A 20,709-nucleotide genomic window follows, 5' to 3' on the forward strand; every position below is an offset into this window, starting at 1 on the left:
AGAAAGTAGAGCAAGCTAAAAAAGATGTTAAGTATAAAGGACAGAATTCATACCCCAAGAAAAGTTTGTGTTTTAAAAGTTACTTTAAAAAATGCCACTGGTATGAACTCTACAAATGACATAATAAAAGACAAAAGAAATACACATCATGGTTGTAAAAAATAGAGGAAAAGTCCAGATGGGGGGAGTCTAGGCAGACATGAAAACTACATAAATACCATGTGGGACTCTGGATTGGATCGTGGACCAGAAAAAGGACATTCACTGGAAACTGAAAAGATTTGTATGAGGTCTACAGAGTGGTTAAGTATGGTATCAGGGTTAGCTTCCTGGTTGCCATGATAATTGTACTATGGTTATGAAAGACGCTAACGTTGAGGGAAGTTAAGGGAAAGGGTGTATGGGAGAGCTTGTGTACTATTTTCAGAAACTTCTTTCTAAGTCTAAAATTATTTCTAAATAGGAAGGAAGGAAGGAAGGAAGGAAGGAAGGAAGGAAGGAAGGAAGGAAAGAAGGAAGGAAGGAAAGAAGGAAGGTTGGAGGGAGGGGAGGGAGGGAGGGAAGGAGGAAGGAAGGAAAGAAGGAAGGAAGAGAAGAAAGAAGGACGGAAGGTTGGAGGGAGGGGAGGGAGGGAAGGAGGAAGGAAGGAAAGAAGGAAGGAAGAGAAGAAAGAAGGACGGAAGGTTGGAGGGAGGGAGGGAGGGAAGGAGGAAAGAAGGAAGGAAAAGAAAGGAGGGAGGGAGGGAGGGAGGAAGGGAAGAAAGATGGAAGGAAAGAAGAAAGTAAGAAGGAAGGAAGGAAGGAAGGAAGGAAGGAAGGGAGGGAGGGAGGGGGGGAGGGAGGGAGGGGGGGAGGGAGGGAGGGAGGGAGGGAGGGAGGAAGGGAGGAAGGAAGGAAGGAAGGAAGGAAGGAAGGAAGGAAGGAAGGAAGGAAGGACGGAAGGAAGGGGCATGCAGAAGTTGGAGGGCCTTCCGAGAGCCTCCGGCTCTCATCTGTGGGGTGCACATGTCACGCTGCGAATCCTGAGGAGCCCTGGGAGGAGTCCCGCCCGGGAGAGAGCGGATGAAATCGGCACTCGGCGAGCCCACCTGCGGCTTGGGGGACTGCGACAGGGAGGAGACAGCGGCAGGAGGGGAAACAGAGCTGCCTTGCCCCTTCGGCGTAGCGCAGGGCAGGGGGCTGTTTTCCAGCGGACGGCTCTGGTCACCGCTGTGGTAACCGCGGCCAGCCCTGCGCGCTGGGGCGGGGAGCCTGGGGGCGCGGTCCCCACGTGGGGAGGGCTGGGCTCGCGGCCGCCAGGGGGCAGGACACGTTGGCACCTCCCCGTGCGGTGGCCGTAACGGCCCCGTCCCCTGCACCCCAGCGTGACCTGCGCCGGCAGAAAGGGCAGCCGGAGTCCCGCCGCCCTACGCCCGCCGGCCGGGTGCCCAGGTGCTCGGGCTTGGCGGGGCTCAACACACGAAGGCCATAGGCCTCGTCGGGAGGGCTGAGCTAGGTCCTGGGGAGGTGTTTCCTCCGAGTCTCTAAAGATCCCAGTCTAGTTGAGAGGCGTCTCTCTTTTGTGTAGCTTGTTGGAAAATCCACGCTTTGCTTGCCTGGTCGTTCGCGGTCACTCCTTTGTTTCACACGAGTGTCTGGAGTGTCCGCTGTCACACACGCAGGCCACACTTTCAACGTCCCTGACGCTGTGGAATGGGGCATTTGGTCCTCACTGATTTGACACCTGTGGAAAATTTATGATGTGCTGCAGAACACACTCGCGGTCTTGTTTTAAAAATTAAATCTCCTTGGAGAGGGACCCAAGAAAGACCCGTGAGCATGTTCTAGGCAGTTAACGTGTGCGACGCGAATAGCACACTCCATAATACTCCAGAAAACAATCACGGCTATTTTTAAGAAACTGTAACTCCTAATATTCTTACTTTGCTTCAGGGTTATTGGGAGAGTAAGAAGTTTGGCTGCAAGCACTTAGCCGAGCCCCGCGTGAAGAGTCGCTTCGTGACATTGGTGCCTCTCCAGTACAGGGCATGCATGGTGCATAATCCAGTACTGCTGAAGGAACATTTCTACGGTACATTAAGGTGCTGCTTGAATGCATAAACAGAAAAACATTATTGAAATTTCCTCTGAAATATTTTCTATTTTGCTTCCCTTTTTCACGTGATAGTGAATAAATGGCAGGCAAAAAGCGAGAAATCCAGTTACAGGTGGGCATGACATAACAACAATTCTTTACATGGTGCAGCAGCATTTGAACAGCTTTTACAGCACCTTCCTTTTTCAGGCTGTCATCAATAACCAAAGCCTGTGGGATGAGATGTTGCAGAACAAAGGCCTAACAGGTACTGCGGCTCCCCTGTTGTCCAGCCAGCTGCAGTTTGGCCCAGGACACTTCATAGCACCCCAAAGCAGAGCGCAGCTCCCTACTTCCAGCATAATAAATACCCTGCTATATCGTTGCCCTTGTCCCTGCCCCAGAACTGGGTCAAGCTGCTATTCTAGAACCTTTGGCACTGCTCTTTCACAATATCTTCTTCTAGTGATCGATGTTTACCAAGCCTGGTGTGGACCATGCAAAGCCATGCAAACTTTATTCAGAAAATTGAAAAATGAGCTGAATGAAGATGAAATTCTGCATTTTGTTGTAGTAAGGATTTCATTTCTATTATACTGTTGTTTTCTTGTTGCTTTAAGTGTTGAAGTATTCTCTTTAAGGATGGTCTTAATTTAAACAACCTGTCAACTCTTCTAAGTGGACAATGTTTACTTGGTAGTTTTACTACATATTTAGTTTTACGGGGTCTGCGAATGATTGTGATTTTTATCCCGTTCCTATTACATTGAATTGATCGACCATGGTTGTGAATGTTAGAAAAGTATAACAATAGAATCTATTGACACATTTCTTTTCACCTGACAATATAGTCAGTGTGTGTCTCTTAGAATAAGGGCTGGAAGTACTGTTTACTGGAGAGTATTGAGAAGGACTCTGGACATTTACCCAGTTTTCCAGTGGTAGTGATTTCCCTCACTTATTTGCCACACAAATGTGACAGGGATTAAAATGTTACAGCCAAGCTCATTGGACCCCACTGTATTGATTATTCAATTTTTCTACATTAAGCTGTCAACTAGTTAGAGCTTTGTTATCCAATATGGCGGCCACTAGGTACAAGTAAGTTTTGAGCACTGAAATGTGGCTGGTATGACTAAGGAACTGAATTTTGATTTTTAATTAATTTAAATTTAAAAACATTCTCAATTCAGTTATTATAAATCTTTTAAAGTTGTTTGAGAAAAGTTGGGTATGTGAATCTACTTTTTTTACTGTAAATATTATGAACTCAAGTTAGAGATCAATTAGTTATGATTAAAATTTAGCCCACAAATTGAGATGTACTCTAAGTGTAAAATACATACTAGATTTTGAAGGCTTAGTATGAAAAAAAAGTGAACTATCTTAATAATGTTTTTATGGATCACATGTTGAAATGATCATATTTTGGATATACTGAATTAAGGAAAATATATTATTAAATTATCTTTACCTGTTACTTTGCTTTCATTTTTAAATGTGGCTATTAGAAAATTTAAAAGTATAAGTGTGGCTCGTATTTTGTTTTGATTGGACAGAAACATGTCTAAACCAGCTAGACCTAAGATGCAGCAGCAGATAAGTGATTACATATCTTTACTCTTTACCCCTAACATGCAGAACCCCTGATGCAAACATGAAGCTAAGCCACTGCACCCTCTCAGGCCTTCCAGGATGCCTTCCAACCCAGACCTTGGGATGAAATTGCTTAGTGACCTTAACTTGTGTTTGACCTTCCATCCTCTTCCACAGACACATTGTTTACAGGACTTCTTAGTTCAACATTACAAATAAGTAGTCTGAAGCTTAGAAACTCACTTATTATTTTTTCTCTTCAAGAGAATAGGTGGTAAAGAAAAAAACCCAAAAAACTGAAGAACCAACAAAGAAAAAAGTGTAAAAAAAAAAAGAGACAGAGAGTAAATGGCTATCCACAATTGTTAACCTAATTTCAGAGGACAGAGAATGGGGCTTAAAGGGAATTGCCACATGCAATAGACAATGGGTAGGTGCAAGAAGTTAAAGGACATCAAAAGGATATAATAGCTGGCAAATGGATCACAGACAATGAAGGATCATCAGAAAATTCTTATGAATCCTAGTGGCTGTCTGGACGTGGTAGGAGTGCAAGTTCATGGGCTAGTGGTCATGGGGAAACTCCAGTGTCTAAAAGGAAATTGAGGGTCAATTCGGAGAGACTGAAAACAAGGCAGGACCCCTGCTCACCTGTCAGGCTAGCTGAAGGGGAACTTGAACAGAGGAAACCAAAGCAAGAAGTCCTTAGGCGATGAGAAAGTGTAACTTGATGCTGTGTTTCCAGGTGGTCTAGAGTCGTCATACCCTCCTTGTTTATAGGGTCTGAGTAGGAACCAACTTGGGGTGTGTGTGGAGTGGGCAGGTGATGGAGGCTGACAAGTAGATGTGGAAGGGAACAGACTACATAACTGTTGGGATCCCATCTCAGCACCGCACAGAGCTGTGTGAGGATATGGGTCTCAACTGTGCTTCCTCCCGAAACCCAGAGGTCTCTGTCTGTGTCCTCCCAGCACTACCCGCGCCACACAAAATTCCTCAGCCTACTTCATGAGGCCTCAGGTCCACGACTGTGTCTATCCCACTGGGATGTGTTAGTAGTCTTTCAAAAATATGTCCAATCTATAATAACTAGCATCTGTTTAACAAAAAAATTTGTGTGTTGTCTCTGAATGGTTTCTCTTCTGCTATGTTTGAATGCCCCCAACAATAGTACATTCACATAGACTGATACTGTTTTTATATGACTTGCTTTTAAATGGGAAGAACGTTTATACTATGTGTAGTTTCCAACGCTTCATTGTGAGCAATGGGTGGGGGCCCTCTACTGGATATTTTGCTTTCTGCAGTTAGCTTAGGAAAGGGACCCTTTCTGAACTTGTAAATTTAAATCCAAAATTAAAACCTGTAAGATCGATTACCTATTTAAATCATCCTAAGCTGAATGGTCAGTATAAAAGTTTTCCTGTTATGTGCTCTTTTAAAAGACTTAAGACCTATGCTAACATTGCAACTATACGTATACAAATTCAGTAAATAGAATTTATTGCAGTTCTTTTATATTATTAAACGCTTTACTTGTTAGTACTTTATTATGATTATAGACATTGTAATGATGATACCTAGACTACTTTTAAATATAATATTTGACTTCTGTCCATTAATATTATAGATTTGTTTCTTTCAGCCCCTTCCTTTTTTCTTTTCTGAAAGCTGTAGAATCTTTGAAGGAAGGAAGGAAGGAAGGAAGGAAAGAAGGAAGGAAGAAAGGAAGGAAGGAAGGAAGGAAGGAAGGAAGGAAGGAAGGAAGGAAGGAAGGAAAGAAGAAAGGAAAGAAGGAAGGAAGGAAGGAAGGAAGGAAGGAAGGAAGGAAAGAAGGAAGGAAGGAAAGAAGGAAATGATGTAGACTCCAATATGCTTTAAAAAAAAATTATAGCATCGGCCTGAGGGACCCTTCCCCCTTACCATCCTTGGCAGTGGTTGAGGAACTTGCAGAAATCCCAGTTTGAAAACAGTTGCCTTAGGTTGCAAAAAACAGCTCTTATAGAAGCCCCTACCAATGACCTCCTCCTGACAGCTGGCCCAAGGGATGCTCTGTTAATATGGAGGAACACAAAACTAATACATAGTTGTTTTTGTTTGTTTTTTTTAAATCAATTTAGGACAACTTGAATTTTGTGAGAAAACTCTAAGAAAATTACAAACATAAAAATTAAAGACTTTGAGATATGACCAACCAGTATTTGGAAGTATTTATTAAGCTCCTTTTTATGTATAACCCTATGACTGATGCCGGGGAGGGTGATATGCAAAGGTGAATATGAAACATCACCTATCTGTGCGCAAAGGTGTCCTTTTAACAAAGGAGATGAGATAGGCCCATATGACAGTCCTACAGTACTGAAAGGGGCCATAGGTGACCTGAGAGAGGTGCAGTAAGTTCTGTCTGGAGTGGAGGTGATTGGCAACAGAAGGAAGAAAGATGACTTCTTAGAGGAAGGACACTTGAGCTGGGTTGGAAAAGAAGCAGGTAAGGAGTGAGGAAAGCGTGGGTGGTGTCTAGCAAACCACAAGGAAATGACTTCAGCTGCAGGTTGGATTCACTTTTATAGGTGAACAGTCAGACATCAGGTTTCAGCCAAATGATGCAGGGCCTGACTTGCCAGTGTATGCAATTTGATCCTTAAAACAATTATGACATACTAAGAGAATGTTGTAGTAAACGTAGAAATAAAAATGTATGTATCTCCGTGCTTTTTGTACATAGTGTATCTAATGACTTGGACATAGTTTCATTTATTATTCTGTGAAATTGTTTTTTTCAGGCAGAAGCCGACAACATTGTGACTTTGCAGTCGTTTAGAGACAAATGTGAACCAATTTTTCTCTTTAGTGTTGTAAGTACAATGTTTATCATCTCAAATGGATTATCAGATTCTAATTTACAGTTAGAGAAAAGTAGCATTGTAAAATTGCCATGGAACTCCTCTGATGATAGTAATTATAGATTTTTTGCCTTATCTTTGCTTATCCATTAATAGATTTCATAACCTGACCTCTAGCAACTGATAATGGATTGAGAGATTAGACCACCACACACTGAGTTGATCAGGGAAAAGAAAAACATGACTTGTTTACCTTTCTTAGGAAATAATCAGAGAATTTGTATGATGAATTATTATTTACAGGAGTGAAAAACTGGAAATTTCTTAGATTCCCAGTAGAAGAGAATTGATTATAAATATTCATGTATAGCAATACAAGCAAATATCTGTATGATCACTATTTTGTAATATATATTGTGTTTATCTTTGTATTTAGAAATGCATAGAACAAAGACAGAAAATACATTCAACAAAATGTCAGTAGCAGTTTTCCATGTTTGGGGGAAGGATGCATAGTTTAAGTTTTCTTCTTTATACTTTTCTATATTTTCCCAATATTCTGTAATGAACACACAGCTTTAAAACCAGAAAAACATAGTAAGTGCTATTTTCTAAAAGGAGAATTACAGTTAAGTGCTAGTCACAGAGAGTAGCTGCTCCAGAGCTGGAGAACTGGGATCGTAGGGAGAGGCTTCACAGAGAGGGCTAGGACTGCTCCTCTGCTGCTGGGTAATTCTTTGTCATTTTGATATTAGAAATAGGGACTTAAAAACACTTCTTGGGTATAAGTCTTTGCTTCTGTTGAATAATACTCTTGCAACTATTTCAAAGAACTGAATGACTGGGTTAATTGAATGAAAAAATTGCATTGTAGATCTGGATATGCAGGATTTGATGACTTAGATGAGGGGTCATCCAGCTTTTTGAGTAAAAGCCAGAGAGTAAGTATTTCAGCTTTGCCAAAATACTGGCTCCGTGTTAGGTCATAGTGTGCTGACCCCTGGCCTAGAGGTAGTTTAGGGAACCAGAATGAGTAATGGCACGTGGCAGAAATGGTTGACGGGACCCTGAGGAGGCTGGCAGCAGTGGCAGCAGTTAGGAGCATGGGACTGAGGAAGAAAGTCTGGGCAGGTAGAGTCTGGAGCTCTGGGACAGCCGTCACCCTGCCAGGACAATCAGGTCTCATCAGTACACCCACGCCCACCCTCCTTAAATGCCCCATCCAATCCGTGTTCTCTTATCTGCAATCAATTCTCAAAGTGTAAGTCCACCCTTCCTCCCAGCCATGCAGGCTTCATGCTTCTAACACTCAGAATTTTCTTTTCCTGACCCAGTACTCAGTTCTCCCCCATCTCTCAAAGCCTTTCACTGTGTGACATCTGGAATTGATGTAAGCGATTGGTCAGTTTCCTAAGATCTTTCTTTACCTATGGCTCTGAGCTTTCGTTCTACTTCCTTACTTTCCTTAAATCTGGCTCCTTATGTAAGGCATTTTCTGTGCTCCCCAGAAGTGGTGACTCTTTTCTCAGATTGTTTCCCGAGGCCAGGAGTAGAATTGAACTGATGTTTCCTTTACTTCTTACTCCAATAACTTTTTTTGCTTTGCTTACTGGAGGACCACACTATTTGACAAAACCTCCTCTCCTCCACTTTACTCCTGTTTTTACTGGCCTTTGAATTAATTCTGTAGATGACTGAAGACTTTGGCACGTGGCTTGAAGTCTTCCTTTCAAACCCAATTCCTGCCATCACCCTGGGACTTCAGTATCCATATCTGCAACCCACCCACTATCCTGGGCTGGCCTCTCAATTCTTTTTTTTTTTTTTATAGTCACATAATATTTTATTTACTGACCTCTCTGAAACTTGTCAAAATTCATACGATTAATGGAACTTTCCATATTAAAATGTTGCTCAACACGACAAATTCCTAACAAAAAATATTTCAATGTAGGAATCAACATGTGAACATCACATTTAGGTGGTAATATTCAGGTTACAAATACAAGATAAATATCAAATAATATCATACTTTAGGTTTAACAGGAAACCTAAGTTGTGACAGTCATGCTTAACACCTTGGTGAAGCAGAGAGAAATGGACAGGGAGGTCAAAGAGGTATGCAAAGATTTAACAGTTCACATAATTCTGAGAAACTGTAGCTGGGAAATATATGGCAAATATTTGTGTAATACGTTGGTTTCCGTCCATCAGTGATCATTCTGTTCATGCATTTAAGGCAGGGGTGTCCAAACTTTTTTCAACGTTTTTCACCCAGGGCCATGTGCAGTAAAATACACAAACAGCCGGGCCACTCACTTGAGGTGAAGTACATATTGCCTCATCTGGTTTATTTAAGTAAACTAAATATATTTTTGGAATTTGTTGCTGACCAATTAACAATGGATTGCGGACTGCAGTTGGCCCGCAGGCCGCAGTTTGGACACCCCTGATTTAAGGTCACTGTAGTTGTTTTGGCTGAAAACTAGATTCAAAGTAAGTCTGCTCAACAAGCTAATAATACTATGAATCCTTTATGTTTAAAATTATGGTTTAAATTTAGAAAGTTTAAGGTAAAGCATACTTGTTTTCCCAATTCCTTTTGGATACAATCTGGAACTACACTACTAAACATAATCAGCTATACTGCTGTGCAGTTAATTCTAGTTACTGTATTTTGTGTTTGTTGGTCATCAACAGTACAAATTTTATGCTCTAAAAGAAATCCATTAATCCAGCACAAATGGCTATATTGAATTTTCTTTTAAAGATGGATAAACTAAATTTAAGGAAGTATAGGCTTTTCTTGACATCTCATTTTCAATTACTACTACAAATTTACCAAAAGAAATAACTATATATTTTGCCCAACATCAAATAATCTGCAAAGTTTCCAAGATAGATGCATTTCTTGTCCAATTTCCAAAAATAAATAAAGACTTTCTAACTGAAAGCATTTACATTCCTAGCTCTCTAAAGTAAACATTAAAAAACAAAGTGCAAAAAATGATCTCAGGGCTTCTGAATAGCCCACTCAGTTACATAATATATTTTCTGTCCCAACACTTTGTCAAATTCAAAAGATATTTACTTCCTAAGAACATGGCAAGCAGTCTTCATTTCAAACCGTTCAGTCTATTTCCATGGTGACACTGCCATGAGATTCCTTGGCTACCATACCTCACCATAGTTGACTCTGGGATTTCTCAATCTTTACATCTTCAGCTTGGTCTGTTCCATCCACCAAACCAACTAAATCATCTGTTACTTTAATACACAAACTTCCACCAGCATGCCTATATATGAGAACCATACGTGCCCTCATAGGATTGGCGAGGTAGAGTTTCTGGGCCACGTGACTGAACTCCCAGGCCTGGTACTGCGGCCTCGAGGACCAGGGCCTAATGGGAGAGGGACGCACCATGGGACCAAGGCAGTGCATCCAGGCTCACCCACCTACCTACCTGCTACCCCTGGCCTCTCAATTCTTTTATACATATATATTTTATATAAAATTAGTTTCAGGTGTACAAAACAATGTAATAGACATTTACACCGCTCACAAAGTGATAACTCCACTATCCCAATCTGCTATCCCTCTGACATCGTATACAGCTGTTCCAGTTCCACGAACTCTATTCCTTATGCTGTACTCCACATCCTGTGACTATATATATATAATATTATAGTTGACATTCAGTATTATTCAGCTTCAGCTTCAGGTGTACAGTGCAGTGGTCAGGTACTTGACCTCCTAACTTCCAATGAGCTTTGCTCCCAGTGCACCTCCTCCAACTATTCCTGCAGTTATGCCTCAGACTTTATCACTTACTGCTCCATATCCATTATCATTCATGTAAGAATGATCTGTAACCACAAAGCCCCCATCAAGCCCATTGCAAATATTCCCACAGTGGCCCTGTGTATTGGTCAGCATTCTTAGCTGACAACAAATTCATCCAGCAAGTTTCAGACAGGAAGGGCTTTTTCAAGGGACATTAGAAAGCTCACAGAATCCTTGGAAAGTTCCTTTTAGTGGGAAGTGGTATAGAGTGTCAGGTTTCATTTAACCGTTTCTCAACTGGATCCTTTTCATTGACCTTTGAACATGACTAAGTTTTTCCAAATAAAAAATAATAATGTTTGATATCATGTTCCTCTCCAGCTACCAACCATCTCGCTCCTTTACTTCACAGCTAAATTTCTCAAAAGAGATTTTACATTTATTTTTACCCCATTTCTTCTCATCCCATTAATTTCACATCCATTCAATCTAACTTTTGTCTGATTATTCCACCAAATTTGCTGTTGCCAATTATAACCAATTACTCTCCTTGTTAAATAAAACAGATATTTTAGGTCTTCACATACTGTAACTCTGAAATATACTGAATAGAGAGACCATGTCTTCTTCCTTTTTGAAACATTTGCTTCGTTTGGTTTTCGTAACTTGGTTTTTCTTTCGCTGTCCTAGATGCAGGTTCATCCTTCTTTATGCAGCTAGTAAACACTGACTTTATCATGCCATATACTTTCCTTAGAACATTTCCTCCACATACAGTTTCAGTAGTCACCTTTTATGTATCAATAACTCGTTTATATCTTCAGCTAAATCCTACACTGTGAGCTCCAGATTTGTGTATCCAGATGGTGCCTTGACATTTTCTCTTGGTTTTCTCAAGAGCATCTCACAATGAGCTGGTCTAACAGCAGATCCCCACCCCTCCATCCAGGAAATTGGTTTTCTAGTGTTGCCTCATTTGGTGAATAACATCTTAATTTATCTAGTTTCTCAAGCCAGAACAAAAAAGTCATCTTAGCAACTTCTGTTTACATCATACCCAATCCACAACAGACCTTGAACCTGTCAATTTTACCACTTAAGTCTTTCTCACACTCATCTGCTTCTTTGCATTCTTTCCAACTACATCACCACTGCCATAGACGGAGCAACCATTTCTCTCATCTTTACTTCTACAATAGTATCTAATTTGTATACAGAAATCTTCTCCTGCTCCCCTGCTAACCCTTTCTCCACATGGTAGATGAAATGATCATTATAAACAATGGTTCTAATCATAGTGACTGCCTCTGTTTTAACATTCCAAAGGCTTCCGACTGCACTCAGGATAAAGGCATCCTTCATGACCACTGAGCTCTGAACTCCCTGCTTCCCCCAGCTATGGGCTTCATCTCAGACCAAGCACCCACCCCTCACGTTCTTGGCTGGCTTTCTCATTTGCCATATTCCTGTCTGTCCATAGGACTCTTGCATCTCTGTTCCTTTTGCCTCACTAGAATGCTCTTTCTTCTCTTTTTCGCCTAGTTATCTTTTACCCATCCTTCATATTTTAAACCAAGAATCACTTCCTGATATTGATAAGTTCCTTCGCCAATCTCCTTGTTCAGGACAAATTCTTACAGATGCTCCCAGTTCTTTATTTCTCTCTTGATGGCTCCTGTCATGGTTGTTGTTTCACATATATTTTTGTTGTTGTTGTTGTTTTGGTAATTTAATTAGGTCAGGTATTAATATTCCATACCAACTTGCCTGTGCAGTGTTAGTAAACAGGGTGTTTAATAAATATGTGTTGAAATACAGTCAAAAGGTACATAATGTCAAAAATAATTAGGAGGGTGATGTTGGTAGGCCTCAACAGAAACATCAAAATGTCACACAGGGAAGGCCTGTCTTTAGGTCTAGGAGGACAGACAGATTGGAAGCAGGACTCGAAGAGCTGGGTTTACCAAATCGAGACAAACTTTTACATCATGAGATTATTTTAAAATGGCTAATTACAATTGCTAAAAAAAGGATGGGTGTGGGTGTGGATATGGGGGGTGGTGACTTAGTCCAGTTGAAAGTGTTAGCTCTTGACTTATCCTGAAAATAAAAGTCTCCATTATACTTTGTTTTCTCTTATAGAATGGCAAAATTATTGCAAAGATTAATGGTGCAAATGCACCACTTGTTAGTAAAAAAATTATTAAGTTGATCAATGAGGAGAGGAAAATTGCAACAGGTGAACTGGTTCGCCCTCAGGTAACACTTTGGATTACTGTCTTAGTCTTAAAAAACTGCATTACGTCTCTTTTGTTGTTTTCCTAAAACATTTTCCCTAATTATATAACTATCTATCTATCTAAGTGCTGCAGAGTTTCTGGGAAGTATTTTGTCAATATGAATCAGAGGCCTTAACAAGCGCATGTATCCTTCGAGCAATTATACTCCCAATAATTTTCCCTAAGAAGATAATGAGACAAATATAGAAAAGGATGTTTATTGCAGTGTTGTCTATGTTATTAAAAATTTGGAATCAATCCAAATGCTAACAACAGTGAATATATTACATAAGATGTCTGTAATTTATGTCATAAATTATACAAATCCAAGAGCAGAATATTATTTAGGATATTCTAGCTCTGTATTATTGATATAGAAAGAGGGATTGATGAAGAAAAAAAGAGTACATTTTAATAAGATACTGAGAATAAGATCCTGTGTATGTGAAATGTATTACCTATGTAATAAGAAATAAAATATTTTAAAATCAAGAAATAAATGATAAAGGATGTAGAGATATGAACATAATAACATGAGAAAGTAAGCCACATAACAAAGTGATCAGAAATATAGGCAGATAAATAGAAGCGACTGGTGTTATTGAAATACACACACACAAACACACCAAACAACAACAAACAAGGGAAAGTATGAATCTAAGAAACAGAAAGTAGAGATGAGCCAGGATATATTGAAAAATAGAAAGAATGAGATGGTAGAGACCCAAAGTTGACAAGTATTTGCTGTAAAAAGTGTCAGTTTAAATCAAGGAAAGATCAACACTTCAATAAATAGACTTAGGAATATTGGGTTAACTGTTTGTATAAGAAAGTTGTATCATTTCCTCATATTCTATACATAAATAAGTTACAGATGAATTAAAGAGCTGAATATGAAGAAACAAAATGTAAAAGTTAGAAGAAAATATTGGCAAACATTCACATTACCATACCCATTACCATAGGTTGAGGGAGGCTTTGTAAGCATAACACAAAACAGATATCAAAAAAGGTAAAATTGATAGATTTGATTATTCAGAACTTTGGTGAGCATCCTAAAATGTAAAAAGAAGGCAATAGGCTGGGTAGAATGCTTGCACTCCGTGTCACTGTGCTAATATTCATAGTGTATACAAAGTACTTTATGAGCACTAAGGAAAAAAATGAACATTTTGATAAAAAATTGACAAAGGCAAATGTAGGGAATTTATATTGTGATATAAATTTATAGTGATAAATTATAAAAAATGATTTATCACTATTATTTATAATAGTGAGGCAAGGACATTTTCTTTTTCAGGTTTTCTTGTTTTTCAGGAAATCTCCCATTTTCTCTCTCTGTCTGTCTCTTCCTTTCCCTCTCTTAACATCCCCCCCCCACTTCTTTTTAAATATTTAATAACTAGGAACTATTGAGGACTTACTGTTTGCTAAGATTTGCAAATATTAATAGATCTCATTTAATCCTTACAGAAATCTTTTCACCCCCAGTTTTATTGAGATATAATTGGCAAATAACATTGTATTAGTTTAAGATGTGCAACATGATATTTTGATACATATGTATATTGCCAAATCATTATTTCACTAAGTTTAGTTAACATGTCAGCTCACATAATTACAACTTTTTTCTTCTGATGGAAACTTTTAACTCTCTTAGAACTTTCAAATACATAATATAGTATTAATAACTATAGTCACCATGCTGTATATTATACCCAGAATGTATTTATCTTATAACTGAAAGTTTGTACCTTTTGACCATCTTCACCCAGTTCCCCTACACCCCCGCCTCTGCCTCTGGCACCCACATTCTCTTCTCTATATCTATGACTTCAGATATTTTTAAGAGTCTACATATAAGTGAGATCATACAGTATTTGTCTTTCTCTATCTGACTGACCTCACTTAGCATAATGCCCTCAAGGTCTATCCATGTGGTCACAAATGGCAAGATTTCCTCCTTTTTTATGGATGAATAATATTTCATTTTATGTATATTCCACATTTTCTTTATCCATTCATCCTTTGATGGATACTTAGCTTGTTGACCCTTGAACAACGTGGGGGTTGGGGGCATCGACCCCCATGCAGTTGAAAAATCCCTGTATAGTTTTTGATGCCCCTCAAACTCAGTCATTCCTCAGTATCGGTTCTAGGGCTCCCTGTGGATATAAAAATCTGCAGATGCTCAAGTTACTTATATAAAATAGAAAAGAGTCAGCCCTTTGCATCAGTGGATTCCCAACAGTGGATCAAAAACAAGCTCTTAGTTTCATTGATTTTTTTTCTATTGTCCTTTTAATCTCTATTTTATTTATTTCTGCTCTGGTCTTTGTTATTTCCTTCATCTACTAACTTTGGCTTCATTTATTCTTTTTCTAATTCTTCATTTCTTGAAGTATAAAGCTAGCTTATTTATTCGAGACCTTTCTTTTTTCTTAATATAGGCATTTATTTCTGTGAACTTCCCTCTTAGAACTCTTATTGCATCCTTTAAGTTTTGGTATGTTGTATTCTCATTTTTATTTGTCTCAAGGTGGTTTTTGATTTGTCCTTTGTTTTGATTTCTTCTTTGACCCTTTGGTTGTTCAGTAGCATGTTGTTTAATCACCACATATTTGAATTTTCCAGTTTCTTCTTGTAGTGGATTTCTGGTTTCATACCAGAAAAGATGCTTGATATAATTTCAATCCACTTAAATTTATCGAGACTTGTTTTGTGCCTAACATGATTTATCCTAGAGAATGTTGTACACATACTTGAGAAAAATGTGTATTCTGCTGCTTTTGGATGCAATGTTCTATACATATCTGTTAAGTTTATTTGGTCTAATGTGCAGTTTAAAGTTGAAGTCCAATGTTTCCTATTGATTTTCTGTTTGGACGGTTTATCCATTGCTGGTTCTACTGAATCAACAAACACCAGCCCTGCTGGGTGCCAGAGCCAGGCTATCAAAGGATGTGCCCTCTGGGGAGCAGCTACAAAAGCTGAGGTAACAGATGTGCACTCAAGCTATCTTCATGTAAATACCAGTGACCTGGAACAAGCAGAAGGAGAGAGCAAAGAAGGGGCCTGCCAGCCTTCCTGGTTTCTGGGGAATATTGCAGTTAGCCCCTAGATGTGTGTCATAGTAAAAGCCTGATCCTCAGGCTGCAGTCCCCAAGTCATGCAAATAGGATCCCTCAGGGAAATACTGGGAGTTGGGTCCCTCTGACAGCTGCCTTTTTGCTGTGCCCTGGGGAATAGCTGGTCAAAAACTATTTTATTGTTTGCTACATTCCTGTGGGATGTGCAAATGCAAGCTCTGCTGGCCACTAGAACCAAGTGAACAAGGGGTTTGTTCCCTGGGTAACAGTTGCAAAATCCAAGGCACCAGACATGTGCACAATCTCCCTCCAGGAAGACACCAGCAACCTGGAGTAGGGTAGACGGAGAGCACAAAATGGCTTCTGCTGGCGTCCCAGGTGTCTGGAGAGAATTGCAGTCAGACCCTAAACCTTGTTAAATAAAGAGACTGACCCTCAGGCTACAGCTTCTAAGATTTCCAAATAGCCCTCTCAGGAAAAAAAACTGGGTGTGTCAGTCTGCCATCTCTGCACCGAGCCCTGGGAGTACAGGCACAGTGAGTCCTCAGGAGCCTGTTAAGAGCTATTTACTGTATCTCATAGATCCTGTGGATGCAAGCCCCAGTTGGTTTTCAGAGCTAGGCTTTTTGAGGGTCCATCTCTCTGTTGAAAGTCTTAAGATTTGGGGCACTAGATGTTGAGTCTAAACCCTTCCTCAGGAAAATGCTGGGAGTTGTGAGCTCCACCCTGATTGTATGTTGTTGTGCCAGGGGTGGAGTTTTTTTATGGTGAGACTGTGTCTTAACCTCTCCTACCCTTTTCAACATGGTGAGGTTTTTTGTTTTTTTGTTTTGTCTGTTTTTCCGCATTTGCCTGATGTATAGGAGGCACTCAGTTAGTTTCTGGATTTCTTTCAGAGGGAATTGTGCAACATGTAGCTGAACATTGGATGTGTCCTTGTGGGGAGGTGACTTCAGTGGCCTCCTATGTGCTATTATGAAATGGAACCTCAAGAAATCTTATAAGATATTTATAAATGATAAGACCGTGCTTAAAAACATTAAGTCGTTTCCCCAGAAACAGGCAATTAGTAGGTGGTGAAACCAGAATTTGAAGTGAGACAGAATGACCCCTAAACATGTTCTCCCAATGCTGTATTGTATCCACTTTCTCTATGTGTACTGTTTTATGATTATATTGTTCTCATTGTTCTTGCTGTTCTTACAGAATGACATCTGGTTTTAATTAATAACAGTGGGTATACAAGAAATTTATTGACATTATGTTTATTTTATATTATTCCATTTTGTTGACTACATCTGCATTTAGCTTTCTTATCTAATTGCCTTGTCTAGCACAGCCCTGTCTGATAGTAATGAAACATAAGCCACGATTTGAGCTACATACATAATATAAAATATTTTACTAGTCACATTAGAAACAAGAATCAGGTGAAACTAATTTTAAAAGCCCCTTTTATTTAATCCAATATATTAAAAAGATTCCCATTTAAAGATACACTCAATATAAAAAGTAAAATATTCTACATTCATATTTTCATATTATTTTCTATATTTAATTTTATTATTAGTTTCAGGTGTACAAAACAACATAATGATTAGACATTTCCATCCCTCACAAAGTGGTAAACCCACCAAGTCTACTACCCCTCTGACACTGTACACAGCTATTACAATACCGTTGCCTATATTCCCTATACCTGTACTTTCCATCCTTTGACTGTATATACAGAGGGTGCCAAAAAAATGTATACACATTTTAAGAAAGGAAAAAACTGTATTAAAATTGTAATACTCAATATATACCAATAACAAAAGATGAATACAAGTCAAATGTGACTTCTGCAATTAATAGAGGTGCTCAAGGTGGTTACCATCAGCATTCAGACACTTCTGATTGCAGCAAACTACTGCTTGGGCAACGTTGACCAAAGTGTCCACTTGTATACATTTTTTGGCACCCCCAGTGTGTGTGTGTGTGTGTGTGTGTGTGTGTGTGTGTGTGTACACACACACACACATATATATGAGATCAGATAATTAAGTTCGCAAACTCATCCTAGAAAAAGTTCTGCATACCTCATTGCTGAATATCACTATGGTCACCTTCGAAGTCCTCTCCTTGGGAAGCTATGCACTGACACCAGTGCCTAGTCCACCCTTCAAAGCAATTTTGTAACTCTTTATCTGGAATGGCCATCACAGCTGTCGTTATATTATCCTTGATGTCCTAAACTGTCATCAAAATGTCTTCCTTTCAATATTTCCTTTCTCTTCATTCGGGTAAAGAAAGAAGTCATGGGGGGCCAGATCAGGTGAGTAGGGAGGGTGTTGCAATACAGTGATTTGTTTACTGGCTAAAAACTCCCTCACAGGCAGTGCTGTGTGAGTTGGTGCATTGTCATGATGCAAGAGCCATGAATTGTTGGAGAAAAGTTCAGGTCGTCTAACTTTTTCATGCAGCATTTTCTGCACTTCCAAATAGTAAATTTGGTTAACTGTTTGTCCAGTTGGTACAAATTCATAATGAATAATCCCTCTGATATCAAAAAAAGGTTAGCAAGATCGTTACAACAAGTTCGTGAACTTAGTTGTCAGAGCTCACGCACGCGCGCACATGTGTGTGTGTAATTATTGTTTATATTCAATATTATTTTATGTTAGCTTCATGTGTACAGCACAGTGGTTAGGCATTTATGTAATCTATGAAGTGATCCCTCCAAAAAGTTCAGTACCCATCTTATACCCACATAGTCTTTACAACATTATTGATTATATTCCACATCCCTGTGACAATTTTGTGACTACCAATATGTACTTTCTAATCTCTTCACCTTCGCACTCATCCCCCAACCCCCTCCCATTTAGTAACCATCAGTTTTTTCTCGGTATCTATGATTCTGTTTCTGTTTTGTTTGCTTGTTTATTCTGTTCTTTAGATTCCCCATATAGGTGAGATCATATGGTGTCTGTCTTTCTGAGTCTGACTAATTTCACTAAACATAATACCCTCTGGGTCCAACCATGTTGTTGCAAATGATAAGGTTTCATTCTTTTTTATGGCAGAGTAATACTAAATTGTATATAAATGTACAACAATTTCTTTATCCAATTGTCTATTGATGGGTACTTTGGTTGTTTACAAATCTTGATTATTGTGAATGGAGCTGCAGTAAACATAGGGGTGCATATATTTTTTTGAATTAGTGTTTTGGATTTCTTTGGATAAATACGCAGGAGTGGAATTGCTAGGTCATAAGGTAGTTCTATTTTTTGAGAAACCTCTATACTCTTTTCCATTGTGGCTGCACCAATTTTCAATCCCACCAACAGTGCACAAGGGTTCCCTTTTCTTTTTTTCTTTTTTTGTCATTGGAATGCAAGAAGAATTTTATATCAGCAAACGTATAATATAATTTGCTTATCAATCATTTGACTACATCAAAATTAAAAATTATTTTATGCTAAAAGATAAGGTGTTACAGTGAAGATATTTGTAATGTACACAGTAGACAAAGGATTGTTATCCTGATAATTATAAAGACTAAAGAAAAAAACGTTGAAATAGAAAAACAGTAAAAGCTAATACGTACCGACAAATCACAGACTAGCATTTGTGCGTGACTAATTCAACCTCATTTGTATTCAGGATAATGCAAATTAAAAACAGCAATTGACTATTATTTTCCAGTTATCACACTGACAAAAAACTTTAGAAATTCTGACAATTTCAAGGGTGCGTGAAGATATAGCAAAAATAGTATTGTCGTGTGCTGTGGTGGTAGTATACATTTTTTTATTATTATTATTATTTTGTAATGTGGCCACTTGAGGCAAATTCCTTTTTTTCTTTTTTTAAAGATTTTATTGGGGAAGCGGAACAGGACTTTATTGGGGAATAGTGTGTACTTCCAGGACTTTTCCCAAGTCAAGCTTTTTGTTATTTCAATCTTAGTTGTGGAGGGTGCCATTCAGCTTCAAGTTGTTGTTCTTTCAGTCTTAGTTGTGGAGGGCGCAGCTCAGCTCCAGGTTCAGTTGCCATTGCTAGTTGCAGGCTGTGCAGCTCACCATCCCTTGTGGGAGTCGAACAGGCAATCTTGTGCTTGAGAGCCCACTGGCCCATGTGGGAATCGAACCAGCAACCTTTGGAGTTAGGAGCACGGAGAGGCAACCGCCTGAGCCACTGGCTGTTGGATACACTTTTGTATAGTATACATTTTTTTAAAAAATTTATTGGGGTGACAATTGTTAGTGAAATTACATAGATTTCAGGTGTACAATTCTGTATTACATCATCTATAAATCCCATTGTGTGTTCACCACCCAGAGTCAGTTCTCCTTCCATCACCATATATTTGATCCCCCTTACCCTCATCTCCCGCCCCCTACCCCCTTTACCCTCTGGTAACCACTAAACTATTGTCTGTGTCTATGAGTTCTTGTTTCTCATTAGTTTGTCTTCTTCTTTTGTTGTTTTTGGTTTATATACCACATATCAGTGAAATCATAGGGTTCTCTGCTTTTTCTGTCTGACTTATATCGCTTAGAATTATACTCTCAAGATCCATCCATGTTGTCACAAATGTTCCTATATCATCTTTACCTACCGCCGAATAGTATTCCATTGTGTGTATATACCACAACTTCTTTATCCACTCATCTCTCGAAGGACATTTTGGTTGTTTCCACATCTTGGCCACCGTAAACAATGCTTCAATGAACATTGGAGCACATGTGTCTTTATGTATAAATGTTTTCAAATTTTTGGGGTAGATACCCAGGAGAGGGATTGCTGGGTCATATGGTAATTCTATTTGTAATTTTTTGAGGAACCTCCACAGTGCCTTCCATAACGGCTGCACCAGTCTGCATTCCCACCAAGAGTGTATGAGGGTTCCTTTTACTCCACAGCCTCTCCAACACTTGTTACTATTTGTCTTGTTGATGATAGCCATTCTGACTGGGATGAGTTGATATCTCATTGTGGTTTTTATTTGAATTTCTCTTATGATTAGTGATGTTGAGCATTTTTTCATATGTGTATT

General features: G+C 39.1%; 1 protein-coding gene across 1 annotated transcript in view; it reads left to right on the forward strand.

Moving 5' to 3' along the window:
- Positions 1-2,174: 2,174 nt before the first annotated feature.
- Positions 2,175-20,709, forward strand: part of NME8 (NME/NM23 family member 8) — a gene marked incomplete at both ends in the record, with an annotated part of 52,449 nt that continues 33,914 nt past the window's right edge. Inside the window, 5 exons of the mRNA XM_081079721.1 lie at positions 2,175-2,207; positions 2,285-2,342; positions 2,541-2,647; positions 6,454-6,525; positions 12,440-12,556. Of these exons, the coding sequence (XP_080935847.1) occupies positions 2,175-2,207; positions 2,285-2,342; positions 2,541-2,647; positions 6,454-6,525; positions 12,440-12,556 (387 nt within the window). The remainder of the gene's footprint in view (positions 2,208-2,284; positions 2,343-2,540; positions 2,648-6,453; positions 6,526-12,439; positions 12,557-20,709) is intronic.

This window comes from Rhinolophus hipposideros (genome assembly GCF_964194185.1).
Source record: "Rhinolophus hipposideros genome assembly, chromosome: 18".
NCBI lineage: Eukaryota > Metazoa > Chordata > Mammalia > Chiroptera > Rhinolophidae > Rhinolophus > Rhinolophus hipposideros.